The sequence below is a fragment of the Equus quagga genome, chromosome 20 (genome assembly GCF_021613505.1).
Source record: "Equus quagga isolate Etosha38 chromosome 20, UCLA_HA_Equagga_1.0, whole genome shotgun sequence".
NCBI classification, from domain to species: Eukaryota; Metazoa; Chordata; class Mammalia; order Perissodactyla; family Equidae; genus Equus; species Equus quagga.
Genome location: NC_060286.1, coordinates 36,520,806 through 36,540,542, shown reverse-complemented (window position 1 = coordinate 36,540,542; position 19,737 = coordinate 36,520,806). Strand labels below are relative to the sequence as shown.

Sequence of the window (19,737 nt, the reverse complement as noted above, 5' to 3'; positions counted from 1 at the left end):
GATAACCCTCTGGCTCCATGCTAAGCAGGATGGGGGCACTGCATGTCCAGTAGCCCCCAGATGCCTCCTGGTTGCCTGCTCTGTACGTCTGATGAAGGCCTCCCCTTGCATCCAAGGCTGTCTCGATGATGAGAAGCCATTTGGAGGCGGGCAGCCGAAATCCTCCTCTCCTGGTGACAGGACTAGAGCCGTGTGGCGATTCTGCGAGGTCCAGGCCTTTTCTCAGAGTGGCGAGGGTCCCTGGGGTATTGTCTTCGTCTGCTCAGGCTGCGGTAACAGAATACAGACTGGGCGGCTTAAACAGCAGGAATGTAATTCTCATAGTTCTGGAGGCTGGAAGCTTGTGAGCCAGGTGCCGGCAGATTCGGTTCTGGGTTAGAGCCCTCTTCGTGGCTTGCAGACGGCTCTCTGATATCTCTTCTTCTAAGGGCACCAATCCCATCATGAGGGCCCCACCCTCACAACCTCATCTGATCCCGGTTATCTCCCACAGGCCCCAGCTCCACACCCTGAGGGTTAGGGGGGCCTTCCGTATATGAATCTGGGGAGGGCAGAATTCAGTCCGCAGCAGATACCGTGTGTATTAATACCTTGACTTTCACCGATGGGAGCCCATTTCAACATTTCTCATGCTAGTTAACAGGCCATTATTTTCACCTCCGAAAATCCATTTTTGACTTCCAATTTGTTAATTAGCAAAGCTTCTGGTGTTGATGGGAACAGGACCACAGAAGCGCCATGAGGGCCGCCTCTGGACTGGGGCCTTGGTGGCCAACCCCTAGAGAGAGATTCTTGACCAGGACGGCTGGCCAAGTCCGGGGTGAGCAACAGCACGCTGTCAACCCAAAGCGTTTGAAAGTCCACAATGGACAGAGCAGGCTGGTTGCCAGGAGGGTCCTGCTTGTTTATTTTGTCTGAGTGTTTTAATCCATGGATCTGTTTTCCGAAGGGCCAGGCCAATAGCAGCGTCTTCCTCCTCCCTCCTTCCCGGGCAGCCCTCAGAGGAGGCGTGTTCGGCTGGCATCTGGGCCGTGAATCAAAGCCGTTCGTGCACCCCCTTGCAGAGGCATAAATCCACGCTGCCCTTGTTAATTGGTTGGGTTTTGACATTCCTGACAACCCTGCCCAGCCACAGATGGTTTAATTGTTTGGTCTAATGAGAGAGGGTTGAGCACTCTCCCATTTGTCACCCCTGTCATCCTCCCGACGCGGCCGGCCCGGCAGCCGCTGAATCGCGCTCTGTGATCTCATTATGCCTGGCACCGAGCTTGTCTGGACGCCTGCCCTGCTCGGCCGCGGTCCCCTCCGAGCGCCTGCTCAGCATCACGGAGACCTTTATTTACTCTGGATTTCCCCAAGTGCCAGCACCTCATTGCTCACATGCACACACGCACACACACACACAGATGACTTTCACTGGAGAGTTTGTTTTGCTATAACATTTATCACCATCAGCGTCAACCGGGGACCCAGCATTTATTCTCTGCTTATTATTCCTGACCCACTTTGTTTCATAAATGAGCCCTTCCTGTGGATGGAGGAAGGTCTGTGAGGGTTTTGATGGATGCAAATCCCTCGGGAAGGTGGAGCCAGCAAGGGAAACATGAAGGAGCCAGTCGCCGTCCCTTGGTCCACTTTGGGAATTTAAGCAGCTGCATGTGTTTCCACCCGCCATGTGCTGCTGTTGAAGCTCTGAGCCTCGCTCCCATAGGCGAGAGGCTTCTCTGCTCATCTCTGAAGGATTTGGTCCTGTGCCTTGCTTGCCCCATCTCTAAAATGGGGATATTTTCTTCTACTTGCAATGGTTGTAGCAGAGTTTTAAATGAATTAGTTAGTATTTCTTTCTTTCTTTCTTTTTTTTGAGGAAGATTAGCCCTGAACTAACATCTGCCACCAGTCCTCCTCTTTTTTGCTGAGGAAGATTGGCCCTGAGCTAACATCCGTGCCCATCTTCCTCTTCTTTATATGTGGGACACTTGCCACAGCGTGGCTTGATAAGCAGTGCATAGGTCCCCACCCAGGATCTAAACTGGGGAACCCCAGGTCGCCAAAGTGGAGTGTGCAAACTTAACGGCTGCGCCACCAGGCCGACCCAGTTAGTATTCCTAGATTTGGTGAGGAGCCTTTCAAAGGGAGGGCAAGGCCAATGCAAATAACCAGGGAAGGTTTTCAAATCCGTGTGTTTCCACACTTCCCAGGCGAGAGCTTTTGCGTAGCTTCCGTGGTGGTCAGGGCCCTTTTGGACGTGGCCTGGCTCCCTGGCTGAGAGCTGAAGTCAGCAAACTACGGCCCCCGGGCCAGATCAGCCCACCTCCCGGCTTTGGATGACCTGTGAGCTAAGAATGCCTTATATGTTTTTATAAGAATGCTTAATACATTAAGGTAAATGAATCGTTTTACACTTTTTTAATGATCGAGGGGAAAATAAAAAGCAGACTATTTCACAACATGTGAAAATGGCATGAAATTCACATTTCAGCATCCGTAATTCAAGTCTTATTGGAATCCGACCATTCCTTATGGGTTTGCCCCTCGCTGCTTGTGTGCTATGACATGGTCACACGTACGTGGTTGAGTAACTGCAACAGGAACCATCCCTGGGCAGAGCCAAAACCATCCACTGTCTGACAGAAGCCGTCGGCCACCCGCCGTCTAGAGCGGTGGTTTTGGAGTCCGACACCTGCCTTGTACGTCACGTCTGCAGGGCCCTGCGAGGTCCTGAGACCTCTCAGCTCCAGTTTGCGGTTTGCAAATGGGAGGGTTTTGAGATTGTTGTGAAGGTTAAATAAGTTAATGCCTGTCAAGTTCCAGGCGCATCGTAGGTGCCTATTAAATGGGAAGCCCCTCTTTCCCTTTTCTTAACTCTCCTTGAAAACCTTCCCCTGGCCGACCCTCCATGTTTATTCTTACAGCCGTTCAGGAAGCTTCGTTCACAGCTGCCCGGAGCCGAACCTGGGAGACGAAACCAACAAGGGGCAGCTCTGCCGTAGGGAGCGCTTGGTCCCCGCGGCGGGTGACAGTGCAGTAGACATGCTGTGAGAGAGCCACAGCGCAGAGGGCAGGCCATTAATCCAGCCGGGGGCGGTGGGCAAACCTCAGAGAAGGAAGGTGCTGCCTGGAGGTTGGGTGTGACAATGAATGACGGCTCACAGTTCCTAAGCACTTACTAGCTGCCCGGGCTGTTTGCGTTGCTCGAGCTCTGGCTCATTTAACCCCACTGCACCCCAAGGAGGAAGAACTGTTGTTAATCACACAGAGGAGGGGACTGGGCATGGAGGGGTTGATTACGTGCCCCAGGCAGGCCAAGGTTCAAGTCACAGGCCGTGGGCTCCCAAGCCCAGGGTCTCCACCACCGGGCCACAGCCGCATCCTGGGGTCCTGCCCTTGACTGCCAGGCTGAGGAGGGGAGGAGCTGAAAGAGATGGTGCTGTGTTCTGTGTGTTTTGAAAAACAGAGTCTCTAGGCACATAGTAGGTCTTATAGCAGGGACACCGTTATTTCCTCAGATTCAGCCACCCTCAGGACAACATCCTGCCCCTGTGTGGTTAGAACTTCAATGGGATTGTCTGAAAGTGGAGACGATTCCAACCCACGCAGACATCGCTGCACTCGCGAGAAGAGGCAGCAGCCGGCTGGTTGCATCCCCCGCAGACACCGTTGTGATGGGGCAGAAACGCGCCCACCAGCCTCGCCTCCCTGGTTCGGATCTTGGTGCTTCCCTAGCCAGGGGACCTTGGCCAAGTCGTTTCACTGCTGTGCCTCAGTTTCCTCATCTGTCATGCTGGGAGAATAATGGTGCCACCTGGTGGGCTGGTCAGGCGAGTTCAGTGAGCTGAGCATGTGTGCAATCTCTCAGAGCAGTGCTGACACCCTGGGGAGCGCTCGGATGATCATAAGTACGTAGCAATAGTTGTTACCACGCTTCTGTCTTGAGTGCCGTTCTTAGGACATGGCAGGAAAGAAGGCCATGGATAGTGGACAGGCCCAGTGCTGACATGCTTTGGTCTCCAAAGCCAAGCATCCTTGGCTTATTACTAAGAAGGTAGAGAAGAGTCTCTGGGATCTCTTTGTCTCCAGCAAAAGGGCTGAGGGTTGGTTGCATTCCCACCCTCGCCACACCCAGGCAGACCCTGAAGGCCAGGGCAGCCCAGGCTGGGGAGCCTCGTGGTTACTGACCTTCCTCCCCTCCCACAGGACAGGGTGGACCTGCTGGAGCAGGTGGCCCGGGAGCATGAGCATTTCCAGGCAAGTGTGGATGAGTTCCAGCTGTGGCTGAAGGCCGTAGTGGAGAAGGTGGCCGGCTGCCTGGGGCAGAACTGCAAGCTGACCACCCAGCACCGTCTCTCTGCGTTGCAGGTAACCCCAGCCCGGTCTCCACCACGGGGTCCGCTGAGGGAGCGCTCGCGTTTGGCGGGGTCCATGTTGTACTTTATTTAACGGGGTAGTGCTGGGGCCGCAGGAGATACCAACATCCATGCACGCGGACCCCACGTGAGGAGAAGCATGGAATTGAGCGCCACATGTTTGCTTCCTGGAAATCTCTGGCCCAGCAGGGCATTTGGAAACCCAAGGCCACAGCAGCATGGTCAAGACCAGAGGGCCTCAAATAGGGGATATTTGGCCATGTCTGGGGACATTTTTGGTTGTCCCAACTCGGAGTGGGGATGCTACTGGTATCTAGCGGGTGGAGGCCAGAGATGCTGCTGACCACCCTGTGATGCCCAGGACAGCCCCCCAAAGAAGAATGAGCTGTCCTCAAAGGTCAGTCGTGCTGAGAGTAAGGAAGCCTGGGGCAGGCACCAGGCCTGTGGTCAGAGGAAGCTGGGTCCGCTCTGACCTTCCCAACTCGCCGTGACCCTGAACGAGCTTCTGACTCTTTGTAAAGTCTGTGGGTAGAACATCTTCAATAATTCAAGGACTATTTTATAATTTTTGCCACAGCTGTATAGAACCTGTACCATTTATTTAATATTTGTATTTAAATTGACTCACCTTTAAAAAAACCGGTGAATGATGACCAAAAAATATCTTATATGACTTGTATGAGAATGTTCACAGTGGGGCTGGCCTCGTGGCTGAGTGCGTAACTTCACGTGCTCCACTTCGATGGCCAGGGGTTCGCTGGTTTGGATCCTGGGGGTGGACCTGCACACCGCTCATCAGGCCATGCTGAGGCAGCATCCCACGTAGAAGAGCCAGAATGACCTATGGCTAGGATATACAACTATGTATTGGGGCTTGGGGAGGAAAAAAAAAAAGGAAAAATTGGCAACAGCTGTTAGCTCAGGGCCAATCTTCCTCACTAAAAAAAAAAGAAAGACTTGGGAGTCAATCCAGCTGGATCTGCAGGTTCTCATCTTGGCTCTGTGTGGATGGCCTCTGTCCTCTTTGGACCCAAGGCCGATCACCTGCACAAAGGGTGATTGGACTGCAGCTTTAAAAAAAAAAGAATGTTCACTGTGACCTTGTTCATAATAGTTCCAAACTGAATACGACTCCGATTTTTATCAACAGATCATTGAATAAACACATAGCAGAAGAGAATATACATAGGAAGGAATATTACTCGCAATAAAAAGGAATGAAGTACTGGTATACACGACAGCATGGAAGAATCTAGAAAACATGCTGAGTGAAGGAAGCCAGTTTCAAAAGAGACTACATTCTACGATTTCAAATATATGAAGTTCTAGAATCTTCTGGGGTGTTAGAAATGCCCTTTATTTTGATAACAGGGTGGACTACCTGGGCGTGCATATTTCTCAAAACTCTTTGAATCGTAACACTTAAGATCTAGATATTTTACTCTGTATAAATAACACTTCTGCAAAAAAGTAAAAAAAATATGTTGAAGGCATTTTCACATAAAACAGATTTAAAGGTGTTTATATAAAACATTTTAAAAATTAAAAAGCTGATGGATGTTTATTTAAAAAGAAAATTTATGTCATTGTCATAAGTGGAAAACCAGTCCCCATTCATAGTTTACAGTAGATAATCACAAAAATAAATATAACAAGACCAAATGGGTTCCTGAGGTTCTATTTGGCTCCATACTTTTGCCAGCTGAAGGCTCCTCTCTCTTTGTTAAAAAGGCAGGTTCACCAATGTCGTAGAGAGTTAAGACAGAGAAGCACCCAACAGGGGCTTTCTCCTTGACGTAATCAGACGGCTTGAAAAAGACAAGACGGAGAAAGGGAATTACTTTCTCACGTTGGGAGTCAGTGTCATTAAGGCAGAAGGTCCACCCCTCGGAAAGGCACCTCTGGCTCTCACCCAGGAATCTGGGAATTAGTGGTTGGCACGACCTTCCCAGGGGCTCTGGACAATGCAGCAAATGTTTTCTTTTCCCTCTCAAGCTTTTTTTTCCATCCGCCCCCTCTCCCCTTTAGGACATTGCCAAAGATTTTCCCAGGGGTGACGAGTCTTTGAAGAGGCTGGAGGAACAGGCCGTGGGGGTCATCCAGAATACCTCTCCTTTGGGTGCAGAGAAGATCACTGAGGAACTGGAGGAGATGCGGAAAGTTCTGGAGAAGCTGCGGCTCCTCTGGGAGGAGGAGGAGGGGCGGCTGCAGGGCCTGCTCAAATCCAAGGGGGCCTGTGAGCAGCAGAGGAGGCAGCTGGAGGCCGAGCTGGGAGAGTTCAGGAAGGGCCTCCAGAGGCTGGCGGAGGAGGGCCTGGAGCCCCAGGCGAAGGCGGGGACTGAGGACGAGCTGGTGGCCTGCTGGAGACTCTACTCGGTAAGCACAGTTTGGCTAAGCCATGGGCCAGTGCAGGCGCCGTGTGTGCCTCAGGGTGTCACCCCTCGGAGCTCCTCCACATGGTGGGAGAATCACACTAAGCCTTAAGCACACTCTGGTTTTCCTGGTAATTATATTTGGTAATCTAAGTTGGGTATTTGTATCCATTTTCTGGATGAGGAAACTGAGGCTGGAGAGATTTTTTTTCCGACATCCCCAGGATGGCCTGATACGTCAGTGGGTAAATAAGACCAGAGGTGGATTGGCTCTGGGTTTGCCATTCCCTTGCCCAATGGTGAGATGTGGGGTGGCCTTCCCCAACACAGAGCAGGGAGGGAAAGCCCTTAGTGTAAAGATGACGAGGAACAAACACAGTGGGTGTTCTGGGGAGGCCAAGCAGACGATGCCCACCCTGGGGAGGAGAGGGTGGGTTCCAACCCAGACATGATGTCCAGTCAGACCTCCTCCCCCTCCCCCCACCGTGTGCACACTACAGGAGGTTTGACTTGAGGACAGAGAGAGTGTTGGAATAAGGATTAACACCTTCCTCCCCCCACCATTCTTATTTATTAACTCAATGGGTTAGCTCATTGTCTGCTCCATTAGGGAAAATTTCTAAAAGAAAAGCCGTCCCAGATCCCACCTCCACTCCGCACTGTGGTTCTGTTTTTTCTCTTCCTTCTAATGTTTGCCCGTATGCAAAAATATTTTTGTGTGGGTAGAAAAACCACATCATACTCTTTAGGGCTCACTCAGCCTCGTGGGGACTGGATTCCCCTGCAGTGACCAAGTTCATACAAAGGGGATCATCTCCCTTTAGGGCTGGCTGCCTCAGCAGAGGCTGGTGTGGTGCAGAGGTTAAGGCGGGGGCTTTCAGATCAGACTGCCCAGCTTCAAGTCCTGCTTTGCCTCCTTGCTGAGCGGATGGCTTGAGAATTACTCTAAGCTCAGTTACATGTGAGATGGGGAGCAGGATGCTAGGACCTGGCCCACACATTCCTCATGAACACGTGAGAACAGAATGTGCTCAGAATAGCGCCTGCCGAGGAGCCAGCACTCAGAGGATTGGCTTTGACCCTGTGTTCCGGATGAGGGATGAGGTCGAAGGTACAAACTTGGGAGGGTCAGGCCTGGAAAGCCCAGCCCCGGCTGTCTGTCTTGGCAGCCACTTGGCTGTGCCCAGCTTGGTTTCAGGATGCCTTCCCTGAGGCAGGAGGCTGACCACATCCTTACAGAGGCTCCCTGCCCCACCCGATTCCAGTGTCACTTCAATTATCATCGTCATGACTAACCAGAAATCAATGAAAGGGACTTTCAGAATTTATTACTCGAGACTTTCATTCTTAAACTAGCATTCACGTAGTTACGTTTGCACTTCTTATTATGTGTCCTCCAGCAAGGAGCAGACTTTCCTGACCTGCTCCAGCCCAGCCCTCTGGAGTGACTGCATGCCCAGGGACAAGGCCAGGTGCGTGGCTGTGAGGCAGCTGGCCTGGCTTGGGCTGGGGGCACCCTTGGCCCAGCAGAGCAGGGGAAGGTTGACTGCAGTCACCCTGGCTTGCACCAAAAAAGAAAGTTGGACTGTTTGCCCTCTTTTGAGAAACAGGCAGACTTAGGGAGGCAGGTTGTGTCAGGGCCTCAGCTGAAAGAACAATTTGTAAAGAAAGTCTCTGTGAGGCACGTGTTCACCTTCCGCATTGTCACGGTGAGGTCGTTATTGACCCGGTGGATGCTGTTCTGAGTGCTGCACAGCCCTACGCAAAGGGTGCTGTCACGAACCCTCTTTTAGACAGGGAAACTGAGGCACTGGGAGGCTTGAGGCCTTCCCAGTGGTTGTGCAGCCTACGGGTGGATGCAGGGTCTGGACTTGAACCCAGGCCGTCTGACTCAAGAGTGCGCGCTTCTGGCTACTGGGCCAGCTCAGGTCCCCAGTTTCAGAAAATGAGCATAACAGAGGAGCAGACCAGCAGGAAGGACGTGGGTGCTCGTCCGGCTGTGACCACTGGCTGATCTCTCCACCTGCGGTCCCAAGACCCTCCCTCACAGAGAGCTGGGGGCCAGGAGTGATTTGTGACCTCCCTGTGCTGACCAGGGCAGGACCATTTGTCCATTTCAGGGGGCCTTTTAGCACCTAAGGTTGAAATCAGAGCAGTTTTGTGACTAAACGCGCGAGATGGTCAGGAAACGGAGCTGCCTAGCAGGGCCCATCCTCCCAGGCATCCGAGGCCGCCTACAAACTAAAGATGACAGCGTCATGGGTGCAGATTCAGCATGGCAGGGCTGGCAGGGCCCCTCTTATTTCACAAGGAAGGAAACCGCGTCCAGAGAGGGCCGGAGCTTAGCCAGGCCAGGGCTGTGGGGCAGCGTCCTTCCTGCTCTGGCTCCCTGGTCACTCGCTGCGTCTCCAGCACCCAGGGCCTTTGGCATTTTTGCAACCTGCCTGGCCTCCAATTGGCTCTTGACCTCCCTGTGGTCTGGACAGGCCTTTCTCCCGAGGCGGCCCATGGTCCCGCTCCCCCTGCAGACCCCGGCTCTGCCCGGCCGCGTCTCCGCTTGCCTGCAGTCCGGCCAGCCCTCCTGGGGGCTGAAGTGCCAGCTTCTGCATGGATGGTTTGGAAACTGCCAGTTTACACAAGCCAATTGTGTTTTCATCGTCTATGGAAACTTGTATAGATTTCATTACATTGGCTTCATAATTGAACGTGGACAGGAATGTTTGTGAGGATACACAGGCCTGGCTGGGCAGGTTCTTCATCCTGCTGCCTGCACAGCGCCCCCTCTGGCCTCCAGCCACTGCCTACATTCCCTCTATTTGAGCTTGCTCCCTCGGACTTAAAACTCTGCTCCCTGGTCACCTGTGGCTCACTAGGGACTGAGCCAGATGGGAGCTGCCCCTGGTCCCTGGGCATGGAGGATCTGGGTGGAACCCGAGGCTGCCCCCTGGGAGAGTGGAGGCGGGCCCCTGCTCTGTACTCAGCGCCTTGTCACCTTGTCAAGCTGTGGGGGGAAGGCCTGTTTTGCTAATGAGGGGACAGCCCAAGCTTGCACAGCTAGGAAGGGGTGCAGAGGCGGGTTTCCAGGCCAGCCTGGGCTACACCAAAGCCACGCACTGTCCACTTCCCCATTCTGCCTCCTCCCACGCATGGGCCCTTCAAGAGTCAAGGTCAAGGTGAAACTCTGCACTTCCCAGGACAGCAGGGAAAGGCCTGGTTGGAGCATCCGAACGCAGTGAGTGGAGCGGCTCAGGAGGCTCAGTGCAAACATCCTAGCCGCCTGATAATAACGATAACCAATTCACAGAGCACCTTCAGACCTCCATGTCCTCTGGTGCTGACGAGGCAGGTTAAGAGCCAGCAGATCCAGCTCCGACGTCAGGTCCACCTTTTGCCAGCTCTGCAACCATCAGAAAACTCTTAGCCGGCCTTTCCTTGTGTATAAAGTGGGGACACAGAGACCTACCTCCCGGGATCCTTGCGAGGCTGAACTGAGTGGGACACCAGAGCACTCAGCACAGTGTCAGTGCTCCCCAGATGTTAGTTATCTGTATTCTTAGCTGCTGGTCCTCGTCAGGACGATGCCACGGGGTCAATGGTAAGAGAGAAAAAGTGCAGCTCTGCGGGAGTTCGACTTCAGGGAGCAGGAGGCGCAAGAGGGGGCACTGATTTCACCGGGGCCCCCGTCTCTGCCTCTGGTGACAGTTTTCTTCCAGGCTGGCCCACCCCCACTGGCCATGCTCATCCCCCTGCACACGCACCCCTGTCCTGTCACAGAACCTCACCTGCCCCCTCGGGGGTCATTTGTGCTGCAGGCAACGCGGGCGGCGCTGGCCGCGGAGGAGCCCCGGGTGGACTGGCTGCAGGCGCAGCTGAAGGAGCTCATCGCCTTCCCGCAGGACCTGCAGCCGCTGTCGGACAGCGTCGTCGCAGCCATCCAGGAGTACCAGAGGTATCTGGACAGGCTGAGGGCGGGTGGACTCACCGTGCCTGAACCCCAGGCTCAAGGGGCCCCGTTACCCCACCCAATGCATCTCCCAGAGAGGGGCTTGCTGTCTCTTGCAGCCTGCTCTCTTTTTTTTTAACTTTTTATTGAGATTATGATAGTTTACAACCTTGTGAAATTTCAGTTGTACATTATTGTCAGTCGTGTTGTAGGTGCACCACTTCACCCTTTGTGCCCTCCCCCCACACCCGTCTCCCCTGCTAACCACCAATCAGTTCTCTTTGTCTATATGTTTAACTTCCACCTATGAGTGGAGTCATACAGAATTCGTCTTTCTGTGTCTGGCTTATTTCACTTAACATAATACCTTCAAGGTCCGTCCATGTTGTTGTGAATGGGACGATTTTATCCTTTTTTATGGCTGAGTAGTATTCCATTGTGTATATATATATATACACCATGTCTTCTTCATTCAATCATCAGTTTCTGGGCACTTAGGTTGGTTCCATGTCTTGGCTATTGTGAATAATGCTGCAATGAGCATAGGGGTGCATGGGACTTTTGGAATTGCTGATTTCAAGTTCTTTGGATAGAAACCCAGTAGTGGGATGGCTGGGTCATAAGGTATTTGTATTTTTAATTTTTTGAGAAATCTCCATACTGTTTTCCATAGTGGCTGCACCAGTTTGCATTCCCACCAATAGTGTATGAGGGTTCCTTTTTCTCCACAACCTCTCCAACATTTGTCACTTTTTGTTTTGGATATTTTTTCCATTCTAACAGGTGTGAGGTGATATCTTAGTGTAGTTTTGATTTGCATTGCCCTGATGATTAGTGATGATGAGCATCTTTTCATGTGTCTATTGGCCATCCATATATCTTCTTTGGAGAAATGTCTGTTCATGTCCCCTGCCCATTTTTTGATCAGGTTGTTTGATTTTTTGTTGTTGAGCTGTGTGAGTTCTTTATATATTATGGAGATTAACCCTTTGTCGGATATGTAACTTGTAAATATTTTTTCCCAACTAGTGGGTTGTTTTTTTGTTTCAATCCTGTTTTCCCTTGCCTTGAAGAAGCTCTTTAGTCTGATGAAGTCCCGTTGCAGCCTGCTAACTCTTAAATAATTCTTGCACCTCCCAGCGACTGGCTGTCACAGGATGTCACTCTGCTCAGCACTGTCTCCTTTGACCGTGTTTTGCATTTTGCTGCCAGAAGGAGACCTGAACCTTGCTTTTTTCCATGCTAAGTGGCTCATTCACCCATTTCCATCAAGTCTCTTTATGCAGCTTAGCACTGGGCACAGGTCCACCATGTGATGGCCCAAGGGGAGAGCTTTTCTAGACAAACCTCATTCCCCTGCCTTCTGACGGTGATGGCATAAGCATCTGAGCCTGGCCCGGACCAGCTTCTACCTCCCCTTCAGCCCATGGGCTCAGGCGAGGCAGGATATCCGGATTCCTAGCTCAGCAAAGACCGCGGATCAAATATCCACCCTGCGTGGAACTGAGCACAGTGTCAGTTCGGAATCTGTAGCTATTTTTGCTGCAGGAGCCTCAGAGGTGTTCTCAACACAGCACAGCTGTCCACGTATCTGTAGAACCTCCCACTCCTCTGCCTGATGGAGGGGTTCCTCCAGAATGAGCTCAGGGAGCTCCCCCCAGCTGTGTGTCTCTCACCCCACAGTGTGCTCAGGCCCCACATCTGCAGAACCAGAGCGGGGGCCTGGATCCCCCGTGGGATGCTGAGTGGCGGCAGGGGCCTGAATTTCCTGTGCACAGAGCAGACGGTGAGACAGGGTGGCGAGCATCTCCCGTTCCCTCCAGTTGCTCTTGCTGAGGTTTCATGTGCTGCTATTTATGATTTATGACTGGGTGCTGGATATTGCATTTGAAAAATTATTTGGGCCTGGGGTGATGGTCTCCTACTCAAAAGAGGATTTCGTTTGCTTCTGGTAGGTGCCTGGGGCAGGCTGCATCAGCCCAGGGTCTCTGTAATTCCTCTGCAAGGCTTGAGGTCGCTGGCCATGGAGCTGGCCTACAAGTCTGTCTGAGGACTGGCTTACTCCCAATGCACTTTTTTCCAGGGGACATGGACCTTTGGGATCCCACATTCCCAGCAGTGCAAGCCTGGCTCCCTGGGGGTTCAGGCAGAGGCCCCATTCCAAACTGACCCCACTCTCTCCTCCCTTGGTTTCCTCCTTCCATGGCCCCTGCAGCATGAAGGGAAAGAGCACCAGGCTGCGGAATGCCACGGGAACGGAGCTGTGGCAGCGTTTCCAGCGGCCTCTGCAGGACCTGCAGCTGTGGAAAGCCCTGGCCCAAAGGCTCCTGGATGTTACCACCAGCCTGCCAGACCTGCCCTCCATTCATACCTTCCTGCCCCAGATTGAGGTAACCGGGGTCCTGCCAGGAGGGTGCTGCTGGGGGAGGCCACCAGCCAAGCCTGGCATTTCAGCCCCTCTCACAGGGAAAGGCGTGTTCCTGGGTCCTCCAGATGTGTAGGAAGAGTTCACGGCACCATCTGGCACAGGAGTCCTGTGTGCACAGCAAGTGTAAACACTTGTTATCAGTGACAAAGGTCATCCTCAGTTCTTGGGTCGAAGGTGAAGCCTGATGCCTGTGTGACCCCAGGACTCTGCACCAACCCTCGCACGCCCCTTCTCTTTGGGACCCCATTGCAGGCAGTCCTCTGGTGGAAGCACGAGCAGTTCTGAGATAGAGAAGCTGGTCAGGTCATTACCTTTACTGTGTATCAGTTAGGATGCATGTCACAAGTGACAGAGAACCTGACCAATGGTGGCTTAAGACACAGAGACCTTCAGGTCCTCCCAGGGCTGGCTTGACATCTCAACAGTGTCATCCAGGACTCAAGTTCTTTCCAGCTCTAAGCCATGTCTCCCTTCATGGCCCCAAGATGGCTGCCACCACTGCAAGCATGCGTCCTCAGTGAACAGCAAAGTCTTGTGTAGGAAGGAATGGCATGGGGACAAAAGGGCACTCTCCATCTGCCATTTCCAACAGAGAGGCAAGTTCTTCCCAGAGGCCTCAGCTGACTCCCCTTACATCTCATTGGCTAGACCAGGTCACATGACCATCCTCGGACCAATCACTACCTGGAGATGATGGGATCTCTGTGAGTGCCTTATACCAATTATAGTCATAACCCCGGAACTGGGCATTTGCCACCCACACAAAATCTTGGTTGCTTGTTGAGGAAGAAGGAAGAATGGCTGTTGGGTGAGCAGCCAACAGTGTCTGTCACAAATACCTGTCAACACAGTAGCTCCGATTTGCCTGTCAACAATGCCTTATGGTATCCTGGTGCTCTGAGGCCGGTGAAACGCTTTCGGGTCTAGAGATCTTGGATACAAAGAGTGGGAGGAGACACAGCAGAGTATCAGGTGTGAGCCCATTTTATATTAATTTTCCTTCTGCTTATAAAAGTCATGCCTACGTGGAGAAGGTAAAGATTTGTGAGGAAGAGAACAAAAAGCACCCACAGTCCCATGAGCCACGGGACCACCGTTACCATAGGGCACTTTCTCCATCTCGTTTTTGGTCCCACTTTGTATTATGGGGAGAATCATTAACCAGCCTTGGCCCCTACTCACCCCTGACTGAGCACACTACCCGGCCATGGACCAGGGCCTGCGTTTTGGAGTGTCTGCTCTCTTGATTGTCCACTTGGGGCTCACGTTAGAATGAGAGCTTGTTTGCTGTCATCATAGTCAAGCTGTAGAGCACGGCCTTTCTTTTTTATTTTATTTTTTTGAGGAAGATCAGCCCTGAGCATCTGCTGCCAATCCTCCTCTTTTTGCTGAGGAAGACTGGCCCTGAGCTAACATCCATGTCCATCTTCCTCTACTTTATATGTGGGACGCCTGCCACAGCATGGCTTGCCAAGCGGTGCCATGTCCGCACCCAGAATCCGAACCAGCGAACCGTGGGGTGCCAAAGCGAAACGTGGAAACTTAACTGCTGTGCCACTGGGCCGGCCCTGTGTCATAAACCTCAATTTTAGGTCAGACAATCCCGAATATACCCTTTATCCATCTAGCCATTTCCATGAGATATGATCACCAATAGGCAGAAGCTTTAATTAATTTATTACAATTTTTCTGTACTTGGGGGTCATGTTATGTAGTCATATATTCTGATATTTTCATTTTACACAAATGAGCTTTTTCTCAGCTTCATTTACGATGGTTCAAAGCAGTCATCACTTTAAATGGCTGCATAATATTCCATTCAGGGGGATGCTGTTGTTTATTTAGCGTACCTGAAATTAGATATTTGGGTTTCCAGTTTTCATCGTCATAATTAACATATGCTAAATACCTACCTACATAGATCTTTGTCTCCATTTCTACTATTCTCCTCATTTTGCTGATGAGGGACCAGGGGGAAGTTGGGGTGCTTGTTCAAGGTCACTCTGCTCCAGAGAGGCAAAGCTGGGGCCAGTGCGGTGGGTTCTAGACTCTCGACTACCGTCCTCAGCCCTGTTTTCATGTTGGCTCGGGAAGCAGCTTTGTGAGGCTGGCAGAACAACTTTATTATTGTCATATAACTTCTGAGGAAGCCAAGTCTCAGAGAGGGGAAGCCACTTGCTCAAGGTCACACAGCATTAAGTGGCAGGGCTGGCTTTGACCCAGACCTGTCTGACTTCACAGCAAGTGCTCTCCCTAACAGTTCGCAATTACATTTCCTCCTTATCCTTCCCACTCGGGCAGAAAGCAAACTGAGGCAGGAAGGAGAGGTACTGTCTTTCTAGAGTGGGACCGCAGACTCGGCGCAGAATTTCGTGGAGCCGTGGGTTGGAACAAGTCGGGCCAGGCCTGTGGTTTGTTCCTATTTGTCTGCTGTTTGCTGGTGGGGAGCAGGGCTTGCTTCTCTCTCACGGCCTGCCCTGGTGGGATGGACTCTACGGGCCAGGGCTCAAGCTGCCAGCCTTCTTTCCTTGACTCAGCTCCAGCATCGAGCCCCAGAGTGACTGTGGATCCGCGAAGTTCCTCTAGAACGGAAGCCTCGAGCCCCCGAGCAGGGCATGGCTGAGGTCAGAGTTTCTTAGGGCAACGGTCACAGAGTATCCAAAGCTGGGGGGTGTAAAGCAACGGGAATTCCTCCTCTCACGGTTCTGGAGGCTGGAAGTCCAAAATCAAGGGCCAGGAAGGCCTTGCTCTCTCCACCGGCTCTGGGGGGAATCTCCCTGGCCTCTTCCCACGTCTGCTGTTGGCTGGCAGTCGGGGGGTTTCCATGGCTTGTGGCTCCATCACTCCACTCTCTGCTCTGCCGTCACGTGGACATCTTCTCCCCACGTGTCTTCACATTGTCTTCCCTCTGTGCATGTGTGTCTGGGTCCGAATTTCCCCATTTAGTAAGGGCACCAGTCATTGGTTTAGGGCCCACCCTCAAGACCTCATTCTGTCTCTATCACCTCTGGAAAGACCCTGTCTCCAAATAAGGTCGGAGGTTAAGACTTCATTATATCTTTTCCTGGGGCACAATTCAACCACAACAGCTGGTTAGGTGATCACAGCTGAGAAGAGCTGTTTCGCTCTGCCTTCACTGCGTCATGCACCATGTTAAATGCTCTGTAGGCATCATCTGGTTTAAGCCTCAGGACAAGCCCGTGAGCTGGGGCATGACACCCCTATATTGCAGAGGAGAAAACTGAGGCCCAGAATGCTGTGATGCACTGCCCAAGGCCTCCCAGCTAGTGTGTAGCCTCCCAAACTCATGATCTCGACTCCCCAGCCTGAATTCTTAACCTCCGTGATATCGTGTCTGGGCTTGGTGAATGGTGGGGGAAGGTGACCCCTACAGAGCGAGGCTTGACCTCTGTGCGGCTGATCGCAAAGTGCAGGCTCTCATCTGCACGTTACAGTCCAGCTGTGCCGGCTGTGTTTATGATGCCCTTCCTCCAGCACGCCCTCTGCCCTTCCAGGGCTGTTGTCAGTACTGCCTCCTCTGAGCAGCCTTCTCAGATTTCCCCATCGGGGAGTGTCCACCAGGAGGCGACAGCCTCCTCTGAGGAGCCTTCCTGATTTCCCACTGATCGTGTTCCATAGGCCCTTAGCCCCCTCCAGATGTCCCAAACACCACCTGGGGCTGTCACTGATGGGGAATTGTTGAATAGAGGATCAAACTGATTTGGTTTAGGTTCAGCTACAGTGTGGACCATCGATTCTGGGGGCAGCTGAGGGGCAGTGGGCGGTCGGAAGCTGCGGGGATCTGGGTGAGCGAGGCTGAGGATGCGCCTTGGGCAGTGGCAGTGGGAATGGAGAGGAGGCGGATTTCCGAGACCTGTAGGAGGGAGAATTCTGGCCCAGGCTTTGATAGTGGGAGGGATGTCGGGGCGCGGGGCGCGAGAGGAATCAGGTTAACCCTGAAATTCAGGACCGCCCTCCCCCCCCCCCACCCACCTTCCCGCCCACCTGGCTCTCCTCCTGCTTCCTCGGAGCCTGCACCGAGGTGCAGCCAGCTAAGCAGTTGCAGCAGAACAGTGTGCTCCTGGCGCTGTCCCCGAGCTTGGTCCTGCCCCGTTGTGCTCTGGGTTAAAGGAGGCTTGTCTCCCACAGGCGGCCCTGGCCGAAAGCTCCCGCCTGAAGGAGCCGCTGATGATGCTGCAGCTGCGGAAGGACCTGCTGAGCAGCATCTTTGGCCAGGAGAGAGCCACGGCCCTGCTGGAGCAGGTGGCGAGTTCCGTGAGGGACAGAGACCTGCTGCTCAACAGCCTTCTGCAGAGGAAAAGCAAACTGCAGGTGAGCATCTCCGGCTGTCTGCTCGGCGGCGCTCGAGCCCGGCACTGGCGCTGGGGGCCACTCTTCCCGGGAGGCGGGCGGCCCTGCGTTCTAACCTCAGCTCCAGCCCTTGCCACTGTGTGGCCCTGGGCATGTCCCTTTGTCGCCCACAATCTCAGGCTCCTTGTCTATAAACTGGGTAAGATTATTGTGTGATCCGTCCAGTTGGTCTCCTAGTCACCTGTCTGCCCCTGGCCCCTGCCCCCGGATCCCCTGTCTACACTGCCATCAACCTGAACTGCTCTCTGCAGAGAGCCGGGGAGCGTCAGATGAGAAAACACAGAGAAAACGCTTGTAGGCTTTAAACCACAGAGAGCTGGGAGCTCTTACTACTAGGGACCCATTTCGAAATGACTCCACTAAACCAAAGACGTGACATGGCTCCTTGTGGACAGTTTATGCTTTGGCATAACAAGTATTTGCTGAGCATCTAATGATGTAACGGCTGTGATCTCTGGGGCACTGACGAGGGGCCCAGCACTGGCCGAGAGCTTTACATCGGTGATCTTATCTAGTCCAAGTAGCAAACTTTTAGCAAACATTTTAGGGTTTGCAGGCCCCATGGTCTCCGCTGCAGCCACTCAGCTCTGCCACGGTCGCATGAAAGCAGCGGTAAATGAACAGGCGTGGCTGTGTTCCAATAAAACTTTATTTACAAAAACAGGCCTCTGGTGGGATTTGGGGGATGTGGTATGAGATGTAGTTTTCCAGCCCCTGTTCTAGAAGGTGGAACAACTGTGATGCGGGGACGTTATGGTGACTCTAAGGAGGGATGTCCAACCCCATCAAGGGCTCTTGGAAGGCTTCCTGGAGGAGGCGACGCCAACTCCTGAGTGCATATGAGTGGGCCAGGAGAAGGCTGGAGAAGGAGCAGCTGGTTGTGAATGTCAGGTCGTACAACAGGGTGCCTGGGAGGAAATTTCTTAATGTGTGTGCTGCCTGTTGGTGTCTCTCCAGAGCTTGCTCGCTCAGCACAAAGATTTTGGGGCTGCTTTTGAGCCCCTGCAGAGGAAGCTCTCGGACCTCCAAGTCAGAGTCCTAGCCGAGAATGGGCTCCAGCGGGACCTTCCTGGGAAGCAGGCCCAGCTTTCGAGGTTGCAGGTAAGGGGTCTGTGGGGCCCGAGTCACCTCCACTCAGGTGCTCAGCTGCCCTCCTGTGGCAGGAACCTGCAGGGCAGCGGCGGCCAAGCCAGGACTTTGACTGTACTTGAGATCTCACTTATCATCTCAGTAGAACCTCTGCTGATTTATGTGATGATCCCCAGCCTCAGCAGGGCCTTTAGCCTTCAGCCCCTCCAAACTGCTGATTCAGAGCCTAACAGAATGACAAGCTGCCCTTTTGTTTACTTCAAGGCTCCAAAGTCTAACATTGATATTTGTTTTTAAAGTTACTTGACTAAGTGTCCCTAATGAGTCTAGGAGCCTTCCGTTAAATACACTGATTTAAGGCTTAAGAGAAATGCTTTAAAACACATGTAGACCATAAATAGGCTGATCATTGATCATTGGTTGGCTGGACCAGGAGCTTGCTGGTTTTTAACATCATGTGATACAACAATTATCTTTTTAAAACCCGAGCACAGCTCATACATGAATAGAGAGTGTTGTTTGGAAAACATTAAAAATAGTGTATTGGGGGCTTTAAAACTAAACTTGGGATGTGATTCTTTATAACGAGAGGTGGTCATCAAGTAGGAGTCCGGACAACGGTTTGTCCCCAGAGATGCCCTCTGATCTCAGCAGTTTGCTTTCATGGTGTCTCAGAATATTTGCATCTCGTTTTTAAAATTCTCACCAGCCCTGGGAGGAGGCCCATTAGGTGGCCGTATGGTACAACTGCTGGTGTGGAGGAGCCCCTCCACCCCAGGACCCTCCCATCACTCCCACTCAGAGCCCCCCGCCCTGATCAACATCCATGATGAGAGGAAGCCTAGACACCCCCCCATCATTCCTTCCTCCACTGCAGGGGCTGCAGGAGGACGGGCTGGACCTGGGGGTGCAGGTGGAGGCCGTGAGGCCTCTCATCCAGGGGAACTCCAACCACCAGCACAAAATGGACCAGCTCTCTGCCGACTACCAGGCCCTGCAGAGGTTTCTGGAGGTAAGGGGCCACTGGAGGGCCTGTGCTGTGACGGAGACCTCTGGAGTCCAGCACTTCTGGGGACCTCTCCCTCTTCTCTCCCTTCATTCCTTCCACCTTTCTTTTTCTTTCTCCTTTCCTTCCTTCCCCTCCTCATTCATTCAGCAGATGGCTATTGA

The 19,737-nt window shown here is 52.7% G+C and overlaps 1 protein-coding gene across 4 annotated transcripts in view; it reads left to right on the top strand.

Moving 5' to 3' along the window:
- SYNE3 (spectrin repeat containing nuclear envelope family member 3) overlaps nt 1-19,737 on the top strand; it is a 91,407-nt gene that overhangs the window by 49,354 nt on the left and 22,316 nt on the right. For all 4 annotated transcript variants that reach the window (XM_046647445.1, XM_046647443.1, XM_046647442.1 and 1 more), the window contains exons 5-11: nt 4,195-4,356; nt 6,393-6,740; nt 10,549-10,685; nt 12,895-13,069; nt 17,257-17,439; nt 18,436-18,579; nt 19,445-19,579. In XM_046647445.1, coding sequence (XP_046503401.1) covers nt 4,195-4,356; nt 6,393-6,740; nt 10,549-10,685; nt 12,895-13,069; nt 17,257-17,439; nt 18,436-18,579; nt 19,445-19,579 — 1,284 coding nt within the window. The remainder of the gene's footprint in view (nt 1-4,194; nt 4,357-6,392; nt 6,741-10,548; nt 10,686-12,894; nt 13,070-17,256; nt 17,440-18,435; nt 18,580-19,444; nt 19,580-19,737) is intronic.